The 16,028-nt window shown below is 51.8% G+C and overlaps 2 protein-coding genes and 1 pseudogene across 7 annotated transcripts; 1 reads left to right on the top strand and 2 right to left on the bottom strand.

Moving 5' to 3' along the window:
* Nucleotides 1-25: 25 nt before the first annotated feature.
* On the bottom strand, nt 26-6,507 carry LOC134380699 (putative protein T-ENOL). Of its 6 annotated transcripts, none has more exons than XM_063100801.1 (6): nt 6,196-6,507; nt 5,519-5,603; nt 5,040-5,190; nt 4,737-4,770; nt 4,487-4,544; nt 26-871 (listed from the first exon to the last, which is right to left on the bottom strand). In XM_063100801.1, the coding sequence occupies exons 2-6, from the start codon at nt 5,597-5,599 to the stop codon at nt 836-838; spliced, it is 360 nt and encodes a 119-aa protein (XP_062956871.1). In that variant the 5' UTR covers nt 5,600-5,603; nt 6,196-6,507; the 3' UTR covers nt 26-835. The 6 variants fall into 6 exon arrangements, with proteins under 6 accessions (XP_062956871.1, XP_062956870.1, XP_062956868.1 ...); XM_063100800.1 differs by having other exon boundaries at nt 6,211-6,507; XM_063100798.1 differs by having other exon boundaries at nt 6,267-6,507.
* On the bottom strand, nt 1,618-2,956 carry LOC134380055 (voltage-dependent anion-selective channel protein 3-like; annotated as a pseudogene).
* Nucleotides 6,508-6,784: 277 nt separating the features above from the next.
* CDIPT (CDP-diacylglycerol--inositol 3-phosphatidyltransferase) lies at nt 6,785-10,178 on the top strand. Its single transcript, XM_063099773.1, has 6 exons — nt 6,785-7,236; nt 7,336-7,470; nt 8,180-8,333; nt 8,805-8,886; nt 9,299-9,380; nt 9,481-10,178. Exons 1-6 carry the CDS (start codon nt 7,194-7,196, stop codon nt 9,624-9,626), a joined length of 642 nt encoding a protein of 213 aa, XP_062955843.1. The 5' UTR covers nt 6,785-7,193; the 3' UTR covers nt 9,627-10,178.
* Nucleotides 10,179-16,028: the final 5,850 nt, after the last annotated feature.

The raw sequence follows: 16,028 nt of genomic DNA, 5'->3' as shown, positions 1-16,028 counted from the left end.
TGTATTCATTGTTTTTTAACCCTCACAAGGACCCTGTGAGACAGGGACAATTTATTATTCCCATTTTTCAGATAAGAAAACTGAGGCTCAGAGATGTGAATTCCTCAGGAGACTCCAATACGTGATCAAGCTGGGATTTAAATGCAAACTTCAGAGCTGGCCGGTTAGCTTAATTGGGTAGAGTGCGGTACTGATAACACCAAGGTCCAGGGGTTTGATCAGCCACCACAAAAAAAAAAAAAAAAGAACATTAAATACAAACTCCACAAAGCCTATTGCACTGCCTTCGAGGGGACAGGCCATCACTCAGGGTCTACAGTGGTCGCAGAGATGGCTCCTGAGGAACAAGAGTGGGCTCTCCGAAGTGTCACAGGCCCAAACCTTAAGGTGCTAAAGTTTGGCTAGGAGAATGGGTTTGGAGCCATGAGCTTACACTCTGCCCACAGGTGGATAGATAACTGCCTGAATTAAAACCATTCCAATAATCTGCCCACACCCAGCATCCACATCTGGCCGGAAAAAAAAGCCCCTCCTCTAGCAGCTCCACCCAGAGAAGCCACACCAGAGCACTGCCTGAGTTGGGGGGAGGAGCGGATTCCTGTCCCTTTATTAAAGCCTTTTATTCTTGGTGATGTCCTTGCCAGCGGAGGGTGGAGAGTCGTGTGATGGTTCCAGATCACTTCGGAGGCTTCAGGGGTGATATTGCTCATGACCAGGGGTCCCCCCCAAACTGAAGTGTTTAACGAGTTGCAAAAGAGGAATTTTGAGGCATGCTCTAGAGGGACAAAATAGGGAGGGTGTGAGAGGCCAGGAGCAGAACCAAAGAGGGTTGGGCTCATCCTGCAGATGTCAAGCTGTTAGGAAGAGCTCCCTGGAAGAGAAGAAGAGCCTTTTGACTCTTTGGACCCAAAGCTCATGTCTTTATCCTTCCATCCTTCACCTACCATCCAACCCCTATCCAACACCCACCCATTTACCTATCCACCATTCCCCAACTATCCATTCATCCATCTATCCCTCTGACACCCACCCACATTCTCCTATCCATCCATCCACACATCTACCCATCACTCCCCACCCATCTTTCCACTCATCCATCCCTCTGCTCATTCATCTATCCTTCACCCATCCTCCCCCTGCTCATCTGTCTTTTACCTAATCACTTACCCCCCATTTAAACTTGAGAGCAAGGACTCTATTTTGCTCTCTGCTATACTCTTGCCCCTAGAGCAGTGCTGGCACATAGTAAGTGCTTAATAAATAAATGCTCAATGAATTTATCTACCCATTTATCTATTCACCCACTTACCTACCACCCCATCCACTTACCTATTGTCCCACCCAACATTTTTTTTTTTCCTTTTTGTGACCGGTAAGGGGATTGCAACCCTTGGCATGGTGTCGCCCACACCGCACTCAGCCAGTGAGTGCACTGGCCATCCCTATATAGGACCTGAACCCGTGGCGGGAGCGCTGCTGCGCTCCCAGCACTGCACTCACCCGAGTGAGCCACGGGGTCGGCCCACCACCCAACATTTTTGACTAGCTACAATGCCCCACAATTCAAAGATCTGTAGGCTTCCCTGTTCTTTCTTTTTTTTTTTTTTTTTTTGCACAGAGACCAATATATTAAAAGGTCATGAAAAAGGTGTGGGACATGCAGGACGTGATGTACAACTGGAGGGTCGGGTTGTTTCCTTTAACATGACACTACATTGTTGCTGAGGAACACATTTAAATTAACACTGCAGAACTGAACTGAAATGTGGCACAAACATGACAACTTCCAGGCAGCCTTCAAGTACCTCCCTTAGGATGGACTTGCAATCTCTAGACTTCAGTGTGGGGAGGATTACAATTCTTTGGAAGAATAAAAAGTTCACACTTTTGAAATTTCACAGAAGAATTTTAAGGCTAAAACAGTGGTTTCATTTCTCTTCACTTCCAGGGACAAACCTGATGCTTTACTCAAAACCACATTAAGCTTCCAGTTCAAATCCCAACCCAACTTTGTGGCCTCCTGCATTGAAGTTCTTTCCATCAATTAAAGCTCATAAGGTCAGTTTGACTCCTGGTCGAAGGGTCTGAGTATAACCCAGTCCAATCAGGCTGGCATTATTTACTTTAGCAGATAGAGTTCTACAGTCCAGCTTGTATTTAGCAGCAATGCCAAAACGGGTGTTGTTACTGCCAGCTGTCCAAGCAAGGTTTATTGATGTTTCAATCTTCTCATTCACCTTCTGGTAGATAGAACCTCCAAATTCAGTGCCATCATTCACATGAGTGTGCAGCTGGAAGTCTGCAGCCTTGTAACCCAGGGCAAAATTATTCTGTGACTGTTTGGATTTGGCCGTGTCAAAACTCATCTGATATCCTGCAAGCCAACCTTCAAAGGCCAACACAGCCCAACCATAGATGGTTGGTCCTGCAAAATCTATATCAACGTTACTGCCAAGACTGAAACAATCCCTTCTATAGGAGGCCTTCAATTTCCCACTCTTCTTTCCTGTATTCGGTACAAATATGGTATCAAGAGTCAGTTTCAACCCTTCAGCCAACTTATTCTCCCAAGAGATTTCTGTCCCAAGAGTATTGTCTGTGTTCTATTTTGGGGTGAAGGTAAGTCCATAGTTACAGATCTTATATTTGGTTTCTAGGTTGCCTGATGCTTTTCCTGTATCAGTGTAAGCATGACCAGACGTAGAAAATTCCACTCCACTACAAGACTTGGTTCTCAGATCTATTTTGACCAAGCCAAACCCATATCCTTTGTTGAAGACATCCTTGGCAGCCTTTCCTAGGTCACAGTAAGTCGGTGTGTTACACATAGCTTATAAAGAAAAATGGGGATAAAGGAATAAAAATAACCGTTTGGTATTTATTCACCCATAGTTCTTCCACTGTTCATCCTCCAGTCGCAGGGCCCGCGTCCGCTCCGCCCCGGCGCCGCCGAAGGTCTTCTCCACCAACGCCGACGCGCCTGCGCGGCCCGATGCCCCCGCGCGCCTGCGCGCCCCGTTCCCTGTTCTTTCTTGAGGGTGAGGAAGGAAAAGTCTCCTTGGACATGGGGGGGCTGGCAGGTGGATGAGGGGAAGGTGTTAGCTCACGATAAAATGCCCAGTCAAGTGCCTTTGGGAAGGAGGGGAAACCACTGGCTGGACAGACAGGGCCCTCACAGAGGACGGGATAAAGGGAAGAGCTCGCACAATGCTCTCTACCGAGTTAACAGCAGATAAGCTATCAAGGCCCAGGGGTTTTCTGTTACTTCAAGCTGCTCTTAACACCAAAGCCCAATTGGGAGAGATCAAGTGTCCAAAAGGCACCAGAAAGTCAGCTCCTTGGGGACTAGTGCCTTATTCTCAGCTGTATCTTGTCTCAGGTCTTGGTGATGAATGCTTCAAGTAGTGGCCCAAGTCAGAGAAATGACTGTCCCGGTGGCTTGGTGGATCCGGCACGTAGCGGATACCATGAATGCTTGTCGTCAGCTCCTTCTCTGCTGACATGGAGAGGTTTTCCAGGGCTCAATCCTCTTCTTTCTCACACTACACAACCCCCTGCCACTGCTCCGCACTGGGGCAACCACACACCCACTCTTCAACTGTCGACTCCCTCCTGATGCCCTCCAGATCAGATCTCACCATTAGCTCAGACCTCTCCAGTGAGTTGTTCTTCTTTTTGTTTTGTGGTTGGCCAGGATGGGATCTGATCCAAACCCCTGACCTTGGTGTTATAACACCGTGCTCTAACCAACTGTCCAGTGAGTGTTGAACCCATATTTCCAAATGTCTACAGGGTATTTCCATCTGAAATTCCCATGAGCACCTCAAACCCAATGTGTCCAAAGGCAGGGCATGGCTTCCAGGTTCCAGGAAGAATGAGAAGACTGCTATGACTGAGAGTGAGGAAACAGTAGAGCAATTACAGGCAGTGAGGTCAGAGAGACAATGGGGTGGGGGCGGGGGAGAGATCTCGCAGGTCCTGTAAGCCATTGAAGGACTTTGGAAACAGGAAGCGATTGTAGAGTTCTAAGCAGAAACATGCCCTGATCAGACTTAGGTTGCCCAAGTCGGAAACCTGGCAGTTGTCTAATTCTTTTTTTTTCACCCACTTTTCATTTCTAGTCAATTACCAAACTAGTCACCTTCCTGGGTCTTTATTTCTTATATATGCCCCTCGTCCCATCTCTATTGCCATGATGCCATGACAGCTTAAGACCTAATCATCTCTAGCTTAGTCTCTTTGGAATAATTTCTTTTCTTTTTTTTTTTTTTGGTAGCTGGCTGAATGAATGGGCACTTATCCATACTATATTGTAATTAGCCATTTACTTGTCTGTCCTCACACAAAACTGTGAACTCCTCAAGGGCTGAGACTGTATCATTCATTTCTCTGTCCCCAATTCCTAAAACAGGGACTGGCATATAGTGCAAACTCTAAATGTTTGGTAAATACAAATGGCCTTGTCATCCACGGACCCTGTACATACCTTTTCACGAGGGCACAGCAGGAGGTGTGCCTTTGTGCGGGTATGGTTTCTGTCGGAGCTAGATATGACAGAAGAGAAGGGAGAGGACTGAGATCTCTGAATTGGAGGATCAGGGCAGAATAAAATAGAACAGCATGCTTCAAAAATCCCCCTACCCTGCGAGGGATGTTGTCAAGCCCTCGTTCTCTCCCCTACAAGCTCCTCATCTTTCTCCCAAGACAAAGGGCATCTCCCTGAAAGATTCACTCACCGGGTGTCTGTGCCTCGGGTCTTGGTAAAGAACACTGGAAATAGAAACCCCAGTCAGAGAAATGACTGTCCCAAAGGCCAGAAAGAGATATGGTTAGGGCAGAAGGGGCTGGGGATTCTTGGCCAGCAGTGGGGAGTGGGTATAGGGTAAGCAGGTGGGGGGCACTGCATGGGTCCTAGGGTGGCTGTGAGATGGGGGAGATGGGCACAGATCCCTGGAGAGGTCAGCTATGATTGTTAAGCGGGGAAGGACTGGAACTAGGCAAGTAGGAGCATCTCCAGACACAGTGGTCCTGAGGGTTACCGTGTTTGGATATCTGAGTCCCTCGGTCTCGTGTCTGCTTTTCCTTGATGGGCACATGGTTCATGTAGCAGCGAGCCATTAACAAAGCCTCATCTGTGAGTTCTGTGCTGATCCGGGTCAGGAATTCCTCAGAACGGGATAATGAAACCTTCTGGGAAAGGAAAAGTCAGAGGGGCTCAGACTGGAAGCTCCCATGTGGGAGTCCTGGGGCTGCGAGCTCCTAGGCTGGGGACTTTGGATCTAGGGAGTCTGGTACTGGAGGATTGGGCCTAGAGATTTGGCTGGAAGGCCCTAGACTGGGGGAGGAGGGAGGTTCTGGGGGTCTCAGGGCCTAGTGCTGAGAGCTATGGGTCTGGGACTAAGGGCTGAGGGTTGAGCCTAGAGTCTCAGGGCTTGCAGCTCAGACCTGGGACTGGGTTTCCACTACCCAGGAGCTCTTCATTACACTGTCTCCTCCATAGCACACCTCCAGTACTCACCCGCCCTCCACTCAAGGAGGATGCACCTTGAGACTGCCTGTTGCTCTTTGTCTCCTCATTCTTGGTAGGAGTGGATGCCATCCCCCTGGGGACAGTCAAAGCCTGTGTTAGGCCGAGAAGCCAGCCCACTCCCCCAGAACCCATCCCACTTCCATTCCCTGGGCCCAGATTTATTTATTTATTTATTATTTTTTTAAAAGATGACCGGTAAGGGGATCTTAACCCTTGACTTGGTGTTGTCAGCACCACGCTCTCTGAAGTGAGTTAACCGGCCATCCCTATATAGGATCTGAACCCGTGGCCTTGGTGTTATCAGCACCACACTCTCCCAAGTGAGCCACGGGCCGGCCCTCCACATTTAAACAAGGCCTTTAGATGAAATATCCCGCTGCCTCAGTTCTCTCTCTGGAAAGAAAAAATTGTAGTTTTACATCCTTGGGGGGGGACTCCCACACAACCTCCTCCCCCATTTCACCCAGAGGGCCTCCCCCTCCTTCCTCCCTCCTAAGCCAAGGCAGCCGACTTGCCGCTCCGGACCTGGCAGATGAGTTGAAATCTTGGGCTACTCAGCGGAGGGGAGATGGGGAGGTCTAAGGGAACCCTACTACAGGTCGCGGGGGACGGGGGGTGGGGGTGGGTAAGGTTGGAAGGAGGGGGAGCCGGGGCGGCGCTGCTACCCGTTGTTTTAAAACCTTGGTGTCTGCGGAAGTTCCGCAGCCCGTTGCTAGGAGATTAGGGGTTCTCGAACCAAAGACGGGGGCATTTTCCTAGCATGCTCCGTTCGCTCCTCTGGCCTCCTATCCATATACCACCAGGTCTCTCCTTGGTGGCGGTGATCCCAGCGCCAGAGAAGATTGGGGGGATGACGTCGGGTGAGCCCGGGACCTGATCCTCCCGCCACTAGGAGCAGGCGAGAAGCAGCCCCGCCCCAGGCCGCCCTTCAGCCGCTCTAGCGGCCTCTGCGCAGTCCGGAGCCAGCGATTGCAAAGGACGCCAGAGACTTAGGGCGGAGAAGGAGGATGTGGACTGTACTAAATAACCCCGTCTCCCGGGGATGCAAAGACTCGGGAGGGCGAAATCTTGTCGCCTTAACTTCGCCTCCAGGAAGTCGTACCCTCTGTTAAAAGGAAAGTAGGGACACCCATCTAGGCCGCCTTCTCTTTTGCCCTTTGTTTTCAGTGCCTTCCTTTGCCCGGCGTCGATGGTTCTCTGTCCCCTCCCCTCCCTCTGCACCTTGGTACGAGCCCATGGAAAGGGGCGGAGGGAGGCAAAAGGAAAGGAAGCGGCCGGTCCTAAAGGGGCCGCAGCCACTTGCCGAGCCTTTTTCTCCTTCCTCCAGTTTTGCAGCGACAGTCGTCCAAGAGTAGGTTCCCGGAAGCCCAGCACAGCTGGAGCAGTAGGGACTGCTGCTGGTGGCGGGAGCCTGCGGGCCGGGCGGAGGCGAGGGGCCGCTCATCGGCGGGGCGGGCTGTGCCCTTGTGCCCCGCGCACATCTGGGCCGGCCCATGCTGCGGCCGGCGGCGAGCTTTAACATCTGGGGCCGGGCCGGGGCGACGGGGTTCAGGGCGCAGGTGGCGCGGCCGATGTGCCAGGCCGGAGGGTGAGGCCTCACGGTGGGGCTGGGACGACGCTGGCACCTCCAGAGAGTGCCCGGGGCGGCGAGGGGTCCGCCGCGATGCCAGACGAAAATATCTTCTTGTTCGTGCCTAACCTCATCGGTGAGTGCTGCCCGCGGATCCGGGCCGAACGGGAGGGCGAGGCGCCTTGCGCAGGCTCCCTGACCCCGCCCTGTCTCCCCCATCCCGTCCCATTCCAAGGTTATGCCCGGATTGTCTTCGCCATCATTTCTTTCTACTTCATGCCCTGCTGCCCCCTCACGGCCTCTTCCTTCTACCTGCTCAGCGGGCTTCTGGACGCTCTCGATGGACAGGCGGCTCGAGCCCTTAATCAAGGTGACAGACATCCCCTTCCAGCCAGCCTTGGGGCCCAACCACCCTCTGCCCCCTTTCCCTGCATGAGCAGGATCTCAGAGTCAGAGGGCTGTCATTCCCATCTCTGTAGAAAGCAGAACAGAACGGTCTGGTTTTGTAGCAGGAGGGATTTAAGCTAGCTCTTGGGAATTCCCTGCTTATGAGGGGTGTGGGCAAGATTGGGCCTGGCAGTGGTGATGCTGAAAGTCTCTCTGAATAAAAATCCATTCAACAGGTGTTCACTCGGAGCCTACTGTGTGCCAGGCACAGCAATAGGGATTCCAGAAGGCATGCTCAGAGGGAGGCTGGAGAGGGATGGAGGGATGGCTTCTGGGGGGTGACTAATTCATCTGTTCTCCAGACCCACCTCTAAGACTTCCCCTGAGACTTCAGGTCTCCTTGTCTTGCCCTGGAGTCTTGGCTCTGGGCTTGATGAGTTGCAGAGATAGCTTTCCCAGCCCCCTCCCACATTGATCACACTCTCATGCCTGCTCATCTCATGACATGCTGACTCTTGTCCCTTGACCTCACGCCCACTGATAGCAGCCTGTTTTCCTCCCCAGGCAGTGGGTGGTGGACATTTCCAATCTTCCTTTAGACTCTACAGCAGAGCAATACAGCAAATATGGGCACCTGTCGTAGATCAGTTACCCTCTAACAGCCCCTTCCCACCTAACTCCCCATTTTTCAGGAACTCGGTTTGGGGCCATGCTGGACATGCTAACGGACCGCTGCTCCACCATGTGTCTGTTGGTCAACCTGGCCCTGTTGTACCCTCGAGCCACCCTTCTCTTCCAGCTCAGCATGAGCTTGGATGTGGCCAGTCACTGGCTGCATCTCCACAGGTCTGTTGCAGTTCTGGGGGTGTTGGCCCATTGAAGATACTATCATGGGAAGGGGGGGACACTAGATGAAGGGTGTCTGGATGGCTTCAGGCTTCTTGGGAGGTCTCCTCCTTTAGCTCTGCTTTGTTGAAAGACCCTGGGTGCAAACCCCGTCTCTGAATCAGTTTCAGTCATGTTTACAGTTGGATTAAGCAATTCCTAAAACCCTTCTAGTTGGATGTTCTAGAATTCCAAATGGGTGATGGTTCCTAAGAAGGGGAATGGGTTCGGCTTTTGAACATGGCATTTGAATTCTGAGTCTGCCCGACTAGGTAGTTGTGTGGCTTTGGGTGTTATGCTGGTCCTCCACTGCCCCCAGTTCCTCATCTGCACATAGGGGCAATCCCAGTAGCTACCACACAGGGCCTTGGAAGATCAGGTGGATGTTAGGGTCATGAAAGCTCATGGATTTCCCCCCATGTTCTCCCCAAGTTCTGTGGTCCGAGGCAGTGAGAGTCACAAGATGATTGACCTGTCCGGGAATCCAGTGCTTCGGATCTATTACACCTCCAGGGTGAGCATTTACTGCCCCTCCCTTAATCGAGCTGTAGGATGTCCTGGGCGGAACCCTGGTCCCAGGAAGGGCCCCAGCCAGAGGAGGGCCAGCCCAGTCTTATGGGAGGAGGGACCTTGTAAGCTGAGGCATGAAGGAGGAGCAGGATTGGTGGGGAGGGCTGCTGTGAACGGGAATGAGCCCACAGCAACCAGGGAGGAGGTGCTAAGTGGAGGGAGGAGGGAGGGAGAGAGAGAGAGAGGAGCCAGAGAGGTCTGCAGGGCCCAAGTGTGCACTCTTTTCTGGGAGCACGGGCAGCCTCTGAAAGGACTTTTAAAAAGAGAAGTAATGTGCCAAGATTGCACTCCCCCACAGGGGGTAGGGGTCGGTACACCACCCTGCCTCTCACACAGTCTCTGTGCTGTGCGTGCAGCCTGCTCTGTTCACCCTGTGTGCTGGAAATGAGCTCTTCTACTGCCTCCTCTACCTGTTCAACTTCTCCGAGGGACCTTCAGGTAGGAGACGAGGGGCTGGGCAGGAGGCTGGGAGGGGATTCTGGCCTGCCTGGGGAGGTGAAGTCCTCTGACCTCTGGACCCCCTGCTGCCTTCCCACAGTTGGCTCTGTGGGGCTTTTCCGAATGGGCCTCTGGATCACCGCCCCCATTGCCTTGCTCAAGTCCCTCATCAGTGTCATCCACCTGATCACAGCCGCCCGCAACATGGCTGCCCTGGATGCGGCAGACCGTGCCAGGAAGAAGTGACCCGGGAACCTCTGGGGCCCAGCTGCCCACCTGCCCTGGGAATCTCACTCTGCCACACGGCTCCCCTCCCCCTCCTAGGAGGTCCCAGTCTCATGTCTTCCTAATATATTGTCCAACTGCTGGGATGGGGGTCAGCCTGTCTTTGGTGATGTGTCACGTTCTCTGTAATCCTGAGGACCAGGCCCACCCCTGTGATCCCCAAGGACCTGGCCTTTAAATCAGGAAGGGTGTGCATGAGTCCCTGCCCATGGAGATGGTGCTCTGGGGATGCCAGGAAGCCAGTCTGAGGACTGGGGGTTATCACACTCTCTGGCTCAGCCCTGGGGTCTGGCATGGCCTGAGATTTTAGGGACACTTCAGTGAGGGAGATGGTGTAGGGGCCAGGTTTCCCAAAAAGCAGAGGAATCAGACCTCTGCCCCCAGCCAGAAGAAGCCTGGGGGTGCCATGCCCAGGAGGAAAGGGGCCGTCTAGATCCTTCCCCATTGCAGTTTCTTCTGCCTTACCCTCCCTGTCCCTGGAAGCCTCGATAATAAAGGTGGGAACATCACTAATCTGGATTTGGTTTCCTTTGAGACATTCTTGGATCAGGGCCTGGGTCGAGAGGAGCTTGGGATAAAAGTAAGATTCATCTGGATGCCTTTCCCCAGGTGTCTGCGGGCTGGCTCCTTCCTGTCATTCCACAGTGACCTCAGGGGAGGCCCTTCCTGCCACCCAAGTTCGTGCTGTGTCCTCTCTGCCCCCTGCCTTATGTCACTGGCTATCTCATTTATTTGTATTCTCGATATTTTCTACTCCCACTAGAATGTAAACTCTGTGAGGGCACAGACTTTTCTTGTTCCCTCCTCTATCCCTAGAATGAAGACTAACCCTAACCTGGCATATAGTAGCTGCTTAATAAATACCTGTGAGTCGATCAGTTGGTTTCTGAGAGAGTGGTCCTTAGACCACCTGTGAGATATTTCTTAAAAATGCAACTTCTTGGACCCTGCACAAGACCATCAGAGTCAGAATCTCTAGAGATGGGTCCCAAAGCTTGCAGTTTTAATAACTGCGGGTGATTATTCCTCCCAATAACATTGAGAATGACTGTTCCTTCTTAAACATTGCTGGGCACCTGTCATCTACTAGGCATTGTTTTGGTCATCTGTCCCTCACAGCTACCCCTGCCATCTGAACTTTCTCTGCTGTCTGGCACCAGCTTTCTTCATAAACTATATTGGGCCTCCCATATGCCAGACCCTGTTATGGGAATTCTTTGCAGATGTTACTCATTTTATCCTCACCGTAGCTTAGCCAAGTAGCCTGAGAGGCCCTCGTGTCCGGGAGAGCTGGAATTGATCAGATGTATATCGAGCCTCGATTCCTGTGCTAGGCCCAGGGGATTCAGTGGGAACTAGGCCACTGGCTTCCCAGCCCTCCTGGAGGTCATGGGCGGGCGGGGGTGGGGGTGGGGGCAGTGATAATGCAGTGAAGTAGAAGATGCACCTTGCTTAGGTTCTAGTGAAGGGGGTGTGTATCTTAAGCTGACAGGATTGTGGAGGGAAGGGTAGTGCAGATGAGAGGAGCAGCATGCAAAGGCAGGGAGCCCAGGGAGTGTCCTGGGTGATGCAGGCATTGAAACAGATCTCCATTGATGGGGCTTGAATGCCAAGCACTGGGGGTTGGGGGGACGGAGAGCTGGTGAGAGATGAGGCCAAAGAAGCCAACCGGGGCAGCCTCAGGAGCCCAGTGGGACATTTGGCCTTTATATTTCCATATTTTAAAATTCATTTTATATATGTGCTCTTCTACTTCTAACACAAGCTATAGCTCCTCTAAGTGCTTTTTACACGTATTATCTCACAACCATACTGCATTGTGTACTGTACAAGCCAATGAACCTGTTATTGCGCTCATTTTCCAGAGAGGAAATTGAGGTGCTAAAAGGAGCCAGTCTGGCTCCAGAGCCTGCACTCCTAACATGTACCCTATGCAACGGTTGCACATCAGAGGCCGCCTTCACAGTTGCAAAGAATGCCTTTCGTTATTGAATTTACCAGGTCCTGCCCCTGTGAATGATGCTGCAGTAAACCATCTTGCAATTCTTTTTTGGAGACGCTTGTAGAATGAACATCGAAGGGCTTTAGGCAGGGCAGTGGCAGGGACAGATGTGTGCTTAGGAAGATACTGGTGTGCAAAACTGAATTGCGTTTCTGTGGGTTTGGGTATCCCTGTGCCTGGCCTGCTCCCAGTCACAGTGGGAGACTAGATTCGGTGCTCTCCCAGCTCCTGCTGCTGGAGTTAGTGCTCCCCTCCGGACAGATGGGCCCTCTGCACACTTGCTCAATCCCAGAGCAGGGAGCTGCTGCCTCCTGGCTCCCACAGCCCTGGCTGGCTCCTGGGCTCTTCAGTTCTCACCATTTACAGTGAGGCAAGTCTTTAACTTATGTAAACCCAGTTGTCTGTGACCTTTGGAAAGAGGGAGGGCTGGGGGAGAGTGTGAAGCTCCAGCCCCTCCCTCCGGGATAAGAGCAAAAGTTGCTCTGGGACCTTGGCTTCCATGTCCAGGGGCAGGACTGAGCTCAGGAGGAACCTGCAGAGCACAGTGTCTGTGTTTCCAGCCTAGGACCAGTTGGCCCTTGACCTGGAGGTGGAAGTTGGGAAACTGGGCTGAATTGGGTCCCGGAGTCACTATATTTGATCTGGAGAATATAGTGGAGTCACTTAACATGTGCAGCGATAACTGGGATTCAGAAGGAATGAATAACCACCGTGCAAGAAATGCCATTTGTTCATTCCGTTCTGCTGTGCCCGGAGGAAGCATGGGATGGGCCCCGTGAGCCTGCTGTTCCTCAGGTGAGTCTCCCTGGTGCTCACACTGTGATTAGTTAAAGGTAATCCTTCCTGCCCAATGTTACTGTAACAAACTGCACAATGTATGGAGGCTTAAACATGAAAGAAGTTTATTGCTAACTGGTGTTATTATTTTTTTTGGTGGCTGGCCAGTACGAGGATCTGAACCCTTCACCTTGGTGCTGTAACACCGTGCTCTAATCAATCTAACTCGTATGAAATCCTACTCAGGTGCACTGACTGGGAGGCAGCTCTCCTGCAAGTGGTGGTGCAGGGACCCAGGCAACTGCCCCCAGTCTTTTAGCTCCACCATGTTTGGACATGGATCCCACGATGGCCCTGGTTGTTTGCATGGACATGTGAAGGGTAGATTGCATGGGGCAAGCTTTTATGGGCAGGCAGGGAATTAGCACATAGTACTTCCCCTCGCATTTCATTGCTCAGTCACGTGGCCACATCTAAGTGTGAAGGAGGTCGGGAAATACAGATTACTTGGGCGCCTAAGAGGAAGAGGAAGTTGATTGGGTAAACTGCATCTTACTCTGTTCAATGTGAGCTTGCTGTTGAAAGATAAGGTTTTTAGGGCCGGCCCGTGACTCACTCGGGAGTGTGGTGCTGATAACACCAAGGCCACGGGTTCGGATCCTATGTAGGGATGGCTGGTTGGCTCACTGGCTGAGCATGGTGCTGACAACACCAAGCCAAGGGTTGAGATTCCCTTACTGGTCATCTTTTTTTAAAAAAAAAAGGTACAGGATTTTCTTATAAAAGAGGTCTTAAGCAAATCAATGACTTTATCTGGTATTCATCCAAAGAAAAGCCAGTACTGGAGGAAAAGAGGCTGTGTTGAACTACATCAGAGATAACACTCTTTATTTTATGGACAATTTAAGGGACATTCAAGGGTAAATTTGGTAATTGACTTAGAATCTGGCTCCAGAGTGAGCTGGAGCTCCACTGTATTTCCAGCAAGGCCTGTTTTCCTATCACTGAGGTATGCCTGTCTTCCCCACCACAGGGTCTGTGCCAGGTCCGTCTTCATGCGTACAATTTCCCCTATTGCCTAATGGATCCTAAGACGCCCTGAGGTCCATACAGTAGTCAGGATAGGCTAGGTTATGTTATGATAACAAAACCCCCCAAGTCTCAGTTGCTTAATATAGCAAACATGTATTTCTCGATCCTGCTACATGTCTATATGTCTGTTGCGTGTCAACTGTGGCTCTACTTCATACCATTTTCTCTCCCATGGAGCAGACTCTGTGAAACATTGCTGCTCATCCTTTTATATAGACAAGGGAAGAGAGAGTACAGTGATGATGTTACTTTCCCTGGCATTTCATTGGCCAGAGGAGGTCACGTGGCAAAGCCTGATGGCTGTTGGACATCCATGTGGAGACATCAGGTGATCAATTGGAAAGGGGTCCAGATCTCAGGAGTGAGATCAGGGCTGGAGAAATGGGTTTTGAAGTCAACAGTATAGAAATGATCTAAAGTCATGAGACTGGCCCAGAAAGTTGGAGAGAGAAAAGGGCCTAGGGAAACCCACAACTTAGAGGCTGAGCAGAGAAGATGGAGCCGACCGAGGAGCAGCTGGTGAGGTAGAAAGAAAACCAGAAGAGGTGATATCACAGGGCCCTGCGAGGAAGGAGGGCAACCAGCTGTGCCTAATGATGGGGGAGGCTGAACTACTAGGTTTAGGAACAGGACATCACTGATGATGCCAATTACATCAGTTTCCATAAAATAAGGAGCGGAGGCGGAAGCTAACTGGAGTGGGTTGAAGAGATAATGAGAAGTAAGGAGTGGAAACCGAGACCACGGAGAACTCTGGAACAAGCTGGCTGTGAAGGAAAAAGAGGAGAGATGGGAATTGGAGGGGAATATGTGGGGTTGAGGGAGAGTTTTCTTGGTTTTATATGGGAGAGTTATACACAGGTGACAGTGGTGCAGGAGAGGAAGGTGGCCAAGGTGGCAGTGTAGCTCTCGAGAACTTGGGAGGGCTGTGATCTAGAGCCCAAGGGAAGGAGTTCTCAGTGGGAACAGGAGGGAGGATAGAGTCCAGATGTGGATTAGATTTGCGCTGGGAAGGGGAGGGCCTTCCTGCCCAATTTAAGAAAGTGGGCAGGGGTGGAGGAGGTTGGGGAATGAGGAGATTGTTTTGAAGGGGATCCCGCAGGGAGAGGAGTGCAGTCAGAGGAGCTAGGCCTCCCCTCCAATGTGTTGCCAGGAGCTTGAAATGAGATCAGTCGGCTCCATGGGACGTCCTCCCCCAGCACTGAGCAGCTAGTCAGGGGCAGCACAGAGGGAGTGAGGTGGTTTAAGAAGCGGGGTGGGGCTTTTCCCACTAAGCATCACAGGGGAGGGGAAGGTGAGGGAGTTAGGGGAGGCTTCCAGGGAGTAAATTACATGGACAGATCACAGAATCTAAGCTGGGCAAAGCTGAAATGAAAAGGTTTGTTGAAGTTGAGAAAGTGGTTGGGGTCAAGGATGCTGAAGCCTTGAGCTGGAGGAATGGTTGGTGGAAGGCAAAGGTGGGGGCAGCAGGAGATGAGGTCTCAGAGGTGATGTGTTTATTAGTAATGGCAAGCAAGGTCAAGGGTGGCCATGTGAGTGGGTGGCCAAGACAGAGGAACAAACTCACCATGGACAGGCTTGCCTGCTTTGGTCACTCGTCCCCAGCCAGGTACCAGATGAACAGCTTTAAATTAATTAGCTCTCTTGAGGAAAGATGGGGGTGGTGGTGGTTAGGGGCTGATACACTTGCCTATTCCATAAACACTGAGCCAGCACCACCAAATGCTGTGGGCTGAATACACAGTCCCTGGCCTCAGCAAGCTCCTACTCAAATGGAGCCACTGGCCACACAAATGCAACTCAACTTGGAAAGAAACAAGACTGATGGGGTCAGACCCCCAGTGAGGGAAAAGGAATAAGACCCTAAAAAAGAGTCATCATTACATTTGCACTTTGCACCAACCCTGCCCAGTAGGGGAATTGCCCATTTCACAGACAGAAAAAGATGAGAGAGGAGTTTTCTTCTGTAGCCAGTGAGGAAGCCCAGGCTTTTCTCTCCACCCCTGGGATCTTTTTACTTCCTCAGAGACCAGGCAAGGCCTGGCACCTACAGCCCTACCTGTGCCCAAGAGCTGGTTGGTGCACCTTGCAGCCTCCACTGGTACGCCAAGGCTGATTGTGCCTGGATCTTTCTCCCAAATGAAGATCCCTTACTAGTTGTGGGGGAGGGTGGGAAGAGGGCAGTCATCCCTCAATGCTCCCGAAGAGTTCAGACTAGGAGCCCAGGGAGACGCTCCAGTTCATACTGCCCCTGGGCAGGGTCTTCCCGCTCAATCTGACATCCCCATCTGAGAAGGGACGAGTGCGCAGGCGCAGGGTGCAGGCCTGTGGTGGTGCTGCTGGTGCGACCAGCAGATGGCGCCAGAGGAAGCCTCCCAATACGCAGCTGGGTGTCTCTCCCGAAGCTGCAGGGAACTCCCGGCCAAGCTGGGTTGCGGGAGGAATTGGCAGGGAGATTCTGTGAGTGCGGGAGCTATCCCAGAGGGGCTGGC

This window comes from Cynocephalus volans, chromosome 6 (assembly GCF_027409185.1).
Source record: "Cynocephalus volans isolate mCynVol1 chromosome 6, mCynVol1.pri, whole genome shotgun sequence".
NCBI lineage: Eukaryota > Metazoa > Chordata > Mammalia > Dermoptera > Cynocephalidae > Cynocephalus > Cynocephalus volans.
The sequence above is the reverse complement of the archived record's forward strand: the minus strand, read 5'-3'. Positions and strand labels throughout refer to the sequence as shown.